This window comes from Gavialis gangeticus, unplaced genomic scaffold, assembly GCF_001723915.1.
Source record: "Gavialis gangeticus isolate Ggan-Ray unplaced genomic scaffold, GavGan_comp1, whole genome shotgun sequence".
Taxonomy (NCBI): domain Eukaryota; kingdom Metazoa; phylum Chordata; order Crocodylia; family Gavialidae; genus Gavialis; species Gavialis gangeticus.
In genome coordinates this window covers 169031220-169039862 of record NW_017728992.1, presented here as the reverse complement: position 1 = coordinate 169039862, position 8643 = coordinate 169031220, and the positions used below count along the sequence as shown (strand labels likewise).

Genomic DNA, 8643 nt, shown 5'->3' with positions numbered 1-8643 from the left:
TTCTCAATAGACAGGTTTTTTAATGTTTGGAAAACTGTGTGTACTCACAAGAAAGAAAAGGGTCCCTTTACATGATAACTATAGCTCTTGAAAACATAAAAATGCCACGTTACATAATTATAGTGGATAATTAGAGATCATATGGTTTGTTGAGAGACCACATCTCCTTTTTTGTCTTGCATATCACAAAGTCCAAGGTTTTTTGCTTATTAAATAATAATCCATATAAAATCAAAGTAGCAATAATTAATGTTATAGGTTTCATTTTAAGCAATGCATTTTAAATGCCTTTAAAATGCATTGATGAATAATATGGTAAGCTAAAAAGTATTGGTGATGTTAGCCTCTTAATGGTGAATGAATCTTCAAAGATCTGAGTAGTTATAATAATCCTTTAAAATGATCTGAATTTATCTAGAGTTCTTTAGCCTCAACACCAAGTTGGGAAACTCTCAAACAGGATTTCTTTTTTTTTTTTTTTGTGAGATTTCTAGAACTTCCTTGATTTAAATTAGCTATAAACACGATGTATGAAATTCTGGCTTTTTGGGGGTCAAAGGCCATGAGAGCAACCTTTCTCAGGCTATTTAAGTATTTAAGTATTTCTGCCCTTTGAAACTAGTTACTTCAAAGTCGAAGTCAAAGTTTGACTTTTGCTCATTCTGAGGTCTGAGAGAAGGTTTCTCACTGATTCTTAATAAGACTGAGTGGGCATACACAGTTTTTGAATTTCTCACAGGGAATTCACCCATCCCAAAAATATCTTCTTATCCTGTATAGCCATGAGGTCTTTGTAGCTAGGAAAAGACCACTGCAGAAATGCATTTATGCAAGGTCATTACATATACATTCAAGAAAATATGTATTGGTTGTTCAATGCATTAGAGCAGTATTTTTAGTCTAACAAGCATTGTGTCTCCCCGTCTTTCTACCATGAGTCTGACACTCTGCACACAGATATAAAGGCCTTATTGTAAAGAAGTAAAACATCTGAATATGTCTGCATAGACTCCAAAGAAAAAAGGCCTAACAGCTTCTTTCTCCTTGTTTGACTGTCATACCTGTAGTAACACTGCCACCGTTAATAGTCATCACCATGGCATCAAACCCATTTACTGTAGTTGTATGGTAGGAAACAAAGTAGCTACCTATATTGTGGTTGTCAGCTTGTCCCTATTTTCCACAAAATGATGAAAACATATAGAGATGAAAAGTGCTGCAGAATAATAGCCACATACACTGCATTACTAACTTAAAGATTTAGGGGCCTTGTTGTCTTTTCTAACACACAGCTTGGTTGGATTTCTGCTCTACCGCTACCCTGTGAATGGCTATTGTTCCTCCAGTGGCCGGTGCACCTTGTACTTTAACATGGAACATCATCTGCCATGTAGGCATATGGCCACCACACAGCTGCTATGCACTGCAATGTGTGCAGCCTCTGTCAGACAGGAGTGCACATTGCTCTTTTCTAAAACAGTATCTTCATTATGAATGATAAATTAGTGCACAAGTTGAACTAAGACAATTTCAGTGAACTGTTTTAGTCATACCCTATGTAAATATTGCCATAAACAATATACTACTCTCTAACATTTCAGTTTCCTTGAGAGAGCATTAGAAAATATTCTGTCAGAATTATTTCAACCAGCTTTAACTAGAAGGTATTTTTAACAAAATTTAACCTGGCCTCATGCAAGTAGTAGATTGTCACCAAGTAATTCCCAAATAGGTTGGAGCTGAGCTACAGCATATATTTCTTTTACAAATACATCTATTCTTTATTTAAAGGCTAGAAGTAATAGAAAACCAACTGCATGCTCTGGTAAATTGTTAAAATAGGTCTCTGTGCTAACAGTTAAGAAAATCAGGGGTTTGTTTCCAGTTTAAATTGCCCTAGCTTCATCTTCAGTCCACAATGCTTTTGTCTGCCAAATTAAATACCCCTTTAGTACTAGGCATCATTTCATCAGTAACTGGGAGTAAGGATGATCCAAAGGAAGTGCTCTCTGCCTTCCATATCTCCTCCACCTACTCAACAGCCTGCCCTCTGCTTTCATTGGGATAGATGGGATTATCTTGAATGGTATATTTTCTTAAATGCCCTTTTAAGTCCAAAATTAATATTGTTTCAGAAAGAGAGATTTCCGTTTGGTTTTACCTAGATTTTTAAAGCTTTATATTACTTTACCATGAACAATAAACCTATGGACTGAATTTCATCTTTATATTGTTATTGTTTGTAACAGTTTATATTAATTCTCCATGATTTTTAATAGAAACAGCTACATATGGATATTATTACATTCTTCAGTTAAGTTAAATGACCTGAAATTATGCAGGAACTTTGCCACTGATTTATTATTCAGAAATAAAAACAAAGATGAGGAGAGAGAGAAAATAAAACTGACTTGAATAGGAAGTGGCCTGTTGGCAAGTTTGAAACCATTGGTTAGCTTATGGGTATGAAAAACATCTCTTTTGGCATAACCAATTGAATCACTGATCCAAAGGTCAGCAGATGGGATGAGTTAATTTCTTTATCTAACATTAATGAAACTTTTTTTCCTTTTGGTTAAATTCCCGCAACAGTATTGAAAGTGTTGGCACTGAAAAACCTCTTGTACAATGGAGATGTCCCTCTGTGTCTACAACTCTTCTCTTCTAGATGTCTTCTAGTATTTCTTTGACCTTTATAAACTGTACACTCCAGAAAAGGAGAGTTGTAGTTGAAGAGGAAAGCATTTGCATACATTTTTTATACAACTAGCTATAGAATTTGTTGAAATAGGGTCAGTGATGTTTATATAGTTGGGGTCAAGATTTTTCTGTCTAGGGAGACATAGCAAATGGCTAGGATCCAGAGGTGCAGCCACTTACTATTACTTCTTCATATATTTTTATTTTATATAAGGACAGTTTTTTATGAAGTATTCTAAGAGTATCTCACCTAAAAAAAAAACAACTTCTGATTTGTCTTCTGGAAAAAAGATCCCATCTATAGAAGCAGGCATCACTCACTTTCTTTTCCCATCCTTCTATGCCACTTAATTTCACCCAGGGATCCTGCAAGTTGTGAAGCATGATTATGACATCAAGGGACACATAGTACAATTATACAAACATTTGTCTGAAATGATAAATTGATTATTGCTTTTATTAAATCAAATTTACCCTCCATAATATGCATTGGAATAACTGTCCCAGAGTTAAATGGGATCTCTCTACCTTGTCAGCATGTCTTCACAAACTTCAGTTATGCTGTGTTTTCAATATACTTTCAGCCTAATTTTCTTCATTATAAAAGTTTGTGAAATGTTCATTGTATTGCTTTATATGTAATCTTAGATTTAACTATTTAGTATAAAATGATTAGATAGTCTGAGTGGTCAAGTTTCCTTCATGCAAGAAGCTATATGTCCTTGAGCCTTTATAAATATACAGCATGTAGTCACCTATGAAAGATTTACAAAAGAATATTGGAGTAACAAGTAAGAAAAAATGTGAAGAGGAGCACATACACCATGAGTGCTTACATTATAAGTTTGGGAGGTTAGATTGGGTAAAAAATGGGTGCCCAATCTAACTTAGTTCACCCACATGTGGACCTTACTCTTAGATCCCTAGTTAGGTTGACGTACGTGCCAAAATGCCAAACTGTACAGATTTTCACTGAGGGTTAAATCAGGCAAAAATGACTGGCCTGATCTTACTGAGTTCACCAGGGTTGGAAAGCCTAGCCACACCCCAGCCTGGGGCTGCCCTTTTCCTACCCCCCCAACCCACTGGGCTATTTTTAGACACCTGACCCCCAGATGGACAACCCCTCTGTCGACCAGCTAACCATCTCAAGCCCATCAAACCCTCCCACTGATCCTGCAAGCCACCGCTGATGCCAGTTTTGCAGATGTTTGCTGGTGCCAAGAGCTGGTGGTAGAGGGGATTGGTCTGCAGGGGGTGTCGTCCATCTGAGGTTGTGAGAGGGGCTGGGGGGGCTAAAGAAACCTTTAGTTGGGGGGAAATAGGGTCTCTGATCCCACCGAAGCCCCCCAGACCCTACTTGCCCCCAATCCTGTCTCCCCTCCCCCCGCAGAACTGCTAGAGCCCGTGATCTAGCCCACCACTCTCCCCACTGAACCTACTTAGATCAGGCTCCTGACACTGGGAAACACCTGTAAATCTGGCACCAGGGGCAATTTGGCAGGATCAGGGGGACTGGGAATTTGGTGAGGTCTGGTGGGGCATAGCAGGGGCAGAGAGGCTCTCCGATTGTGCCAGTCCCCCTTCACCCTTTTACCTTACCGACCCACCATGGGAACCCTGATTCTGCCTACCCCTCCCCACACCCTGACTGGCTTAGATCAGGTTCCCACCACTGATGAAGATCTGTAAAACTAGAACCCAATCCATAATCGCATGGCTTAAAGCAGGCTGCATGATTGTAGATCAGATCCTGGGAATGTCTGTACTGCTGAAATTAAGAATCAATGGGTTAGATGGGACAGCCAGTTTTTACCAGATCTAACTTCCCAAACTTCTAAGTGTAACATCTGTACACACCCAGTGCTGGGTGCTAATTGTACAGACAAACACGTTTTGTTCTGGATCAGAGCCTTAAATTTCAATATACAAACCTCCCTCTTTGCAAATATTACACACTGTTACTGTGCCATATCTCATGAGGTGACCCAATATGAAAACCTGGTAGAAATATTTCTGATTTCTGTTGTGTGGTTATAGTTCTTTGTTTCACTGTAAATCTTTCAAAAATTCCCTCCCAAATTGGTTATATTGATAGGTGGGTGTTTTTATTATTGGCCCTATGTTTCATTTCCCAATTCCTCATTATCCTGAAGGTTTATCTTGCACTCACTTTCAAGAACTTACACAATCCTGCCTCAGCCTTACTGCATTCATCTCTTATTACATTAACTTCCCTATTCATTTCTTTCTTTTTCTCCTTCCTCTGACTTTATTTTTGCAAAATTGTAAGTGCAGTTGCATGCCTGATTTGGTTGTTTACTTCTTTGCACAAAACACAAAAAACTGCATGAACCACTTATTACCTAGCTAAATAACTGACAGTTAGTTTGTTAATGCGTTTTCTTCAGTTGGGCATGCAAATTTGAAATACAATAGCATGTATTTTTGCATGAGTATTTTGGAAAGCCACAATAACATATCAGTTATGTTTGGGTACTGGATAGAACATTACAGTCCACTAATTTTCATTAAATGTGTAGATCTGAGGGGAGGCGGGTTGTGTTTTTATGCTGAAGTCTAACAATAGTCAAAAGATGAAATAACAAGATGTAGGCAGCATCTTCTATATTCAGAAATGTATTAAAATGACCTAATGATAGCAATTATTATATTTTTTTAGTTTACTTGAGCATAAGATATTAGAAATGGAAGAAAGACATAAGGACGAGTTGGATACGTTGAAGGAGGAAAAAGAGAATCTGCAACGCTTGGTTTTACGCCAAAGCTACATAATCCAGGAACTAGAGAAGCAACTAAACAAGGCAACAAATAACAACAGTATCCTGCAGAAACAACAGCTGGAATTGATGGACACGGTTCATAGTCTGGTCAATCTCTGTTCCAAAGAAGGAGGTGAGACAGTAACATTTTAAAAATTAAAACTGGAAAAAGATTTCTAGAGGGGGAGGAAAAGAGAGTGTTTTGAAAGGAATTGAAATGTGTAGGTTCAAAAGAAAAGAAAATATGACATTCTAAACTAATGAAACAGATAGCAGGGCATCTTAGAGATAAGCTCATTCAGAGAGGAATAAACTTTTGTAGGCGACAGCCTACTTTGTCAAATGCTATAAAATAGGCTGTTGCCTATGACATCTTACGCCTTTCTGAATGAGTTGGTCTAAGGTGCCCCCCTGATTTGTCTTCTGCCTAACTTCAGACTGCCATGACAAACTACCTCTCTAAACTAATTAAGGCCAAGCAGCTGATGAGAGCTTTTGAACACAGACACATGTTAAGACATGGCTGAAACTGAACCTGATGTTTAACTTCCTTAGTAACTTAACATAGAATTCTTATGATACATCCTTAGATGATGTAAATTGGGACTCCTTCATTGACCTCAATGCAGCAAGTCTCATTTTTACCCACTAATGATCTACTGTATCCTTGTGACTAGCTTTCTGATCTTTAGTTTATCTGTTTGCATTGTTTGTTTCTGATTATACCGACAATATATTAGGTACTGTATGAACAAGGCATATGGAATTTACAGCCTCCAAAAAATGTCAGTGTAAATGAAGAGACTATATAAGCAAAGTCAAATATGAAATTAATAGTAATAGTAATGTTAATCAGTGATGATAACTAGTGATACAAATTATTTAAAATATACTAATCAGTATATTTAGTATATGAATATAATATAGATACACACACACATAATGTATATGTATTAATAACTAATGCAGACACAAAGACTAGTAAAGCATTATTGAAAAGCAACTGGAGACTACTTTCCACCTATATATGTATAGCTCTGGTCTATATATATAGACCATAATATTTGTCTCATTTTGTGTGTTTGTGTGTGTGTGTGAGAGAGTTGCTCCTCAAACATAACTTATTACTGATCATATTTCCTGTGGACATCTGTGAAGAAAGTCAGAAAGGATTTTAATTCTCAAAATGAAGGAACCTACAAACTAACCCTTCAGGCACGTCCACACATGCAGGCACGCAGGCGTAGCAGCTCAAATAGGAGCGGCATAAATTTGAGCTGGGGATTTTTATCCTCAGCACATGTGCCTGAACATGCACTTTGGTATGGGGCAAGTTGTGCCACTTGGGGCAAAATAACCTTGGGGCAAAATAACCCGGATCTGCAACCAAGGGGAGCTAGAGGCTGGGGACAGCACCTGTGCTGGCTCCAGCAGTATAAAAGCCTGCCCTGGTGAGCAGCTCAGGGCTACTTGCCCTCAGGAGCTTCTGGGGCCCAGCCAGTTGGTACCTGGGGACACTACCCCTTGTGCCAGCTGGACTGCTGAAGCAGCCCTAACTTGGAGTGGCCCCTGCTCCTTGTACCCACTGCAGCAGTCTGGCAGTGGGGGCTTCTGCCTGGCTGTGGCCTGCTGCCACCTGCAACAGCATCCACACCCTTGGACCTGTGGCCCCATGGCTGCTCCCCTGCCAGACCAGATGGGGTGCAACTATCACCCAGAAGGTGTGCTCCTTGCGGTGACCCACTTTGAACTGTCAAAGCATGTCATCTTGTCCCCAGATGGCCAAGAGGTTAGCCACCTCATCTGCCCTCCTGCTAAGTCCCCAGTGCTGGCCCTGGACAGGCTCCTCTGCATGGGTCTTGCCACTTGTCTCACCAGCAAAGAACCTGGTGTTCCCTGTTTATGAATTGCAAATTTCTGATAAGAAACCCAAATACTCTTATTTAAATATACAAAATAGTGTTCTTCCTGTATTAAAATGAAATGGCACTATATATAGGGAGGGCAATATTTTATTGATATATTTGGGCAATGTTTTATTGATATATTTACAAGTGTAAAGCAATTTCAAGGCAGGGTTCGGGGAGTTTGTGGGTGGATGTAGGGCTTGTGGGTGTGAAGTTTGGGGGGGTATGGGTCTTGTGCGGAGATCCAGGGTTTGTGCCTGGGTACATGGATGAGGGGTTTGTGGGGGTGGCTTGGGGATGTGGAAGTTGTGGGTGGATTGCGGGGGGACTGTGTCTGTGGGGGGGCTGCTCAAGAGGGGTGAGTCTCCTGCCTCTCCACAGGGTGCAGCCCCCCGCACAGCACATGGACTGCCCCCCCTGCAGGCTCCACAGCTTCCCCTCTCAGGGCACAGGCCCCCTCTGCATGGCACACATGTGTCCCTGCAGGGCTCTCATGTCCCCCCTCCTCAGAGCTCTCATGCACCACCCCCACTGGGCCCTCAGGCCCCCTCCACAGGGTCTCAGCCCGCCCCACAGAACCCAAAGCTCACCCCCACAGCAGCAGTGGCCGTGGGGCACTCAGGGCCCGCTGCGGCCAGAACCTCCAGTGGCATGGCCTAAATAGCCTCAGAGCTGACACGGCTCATGCTGTCTATTGCAGGACAGGACCAGCTCAGTGTGGTGTGGCATGGGGCCGTGTGGCTTCAGGCAGCGCCGGGGCCACTCAGGCTGTCACTCAAAGGTCAACACCTCTCGCAGAGGCCCTGTGTCATGCTAGGCTGGGTCCTGCCTCCACAGGCCCTGCGCATCTTTGGGTCGGGCCAGTTCCCTGGAGGCAGGACCCGGTGCAGCATGATACACTGTCCCTGCAAGTGGCACCAACCCCTGGGTGACAGCCTGAGTGGCACTGACCCCTGGGTGACAGCCTGAGTGGCCGCAGTGCTGCCTAAACCTGTGCAGCCCCACATGACATGACCCCGAGGTGGGCTGTTCCTATGACAGGTGGCACAAGTGTCGCCAGCTCTGAGGTGAGCAGGGCTGCACTGTGCCTCTTGGGGCTCTGGCCACAGTGGGCACTGAGTGCTCCATGGCTGCTGCTGATTTGGGGGAGCTGGGGCCCTACAGGGGAACCACACCCCCTGACTAGCCCCTCCACCCCCACACAACCCCCACGCATGCATGCCCTTACAGTCCATTCATCCAGCCCATATTTG

The 8643-nt window shown here is 42.0% G+C and overlaps 1 protein-coding gene across 1 annotated transcript in view; it reads left to right on the top strand.

Moving 5' to 3' along the window:
• Positions 1-8643, top strand: part of ANGPT1 (angiopoietin 1) — a 349019-nt gene that overhangs the window by 151163 nt on the left and 189213 nt on the right. Inside the window, exon 4 of the mRNA XM_019528068.1 lies at positions 5384-5616. Within this exon, the coding sequence (XP_019383613.1) occupies positions 5384-5616 (233 nt within the window). The remainder of the gene's footprint in view (positions 1-5383; positions 5617-8643) is intronic.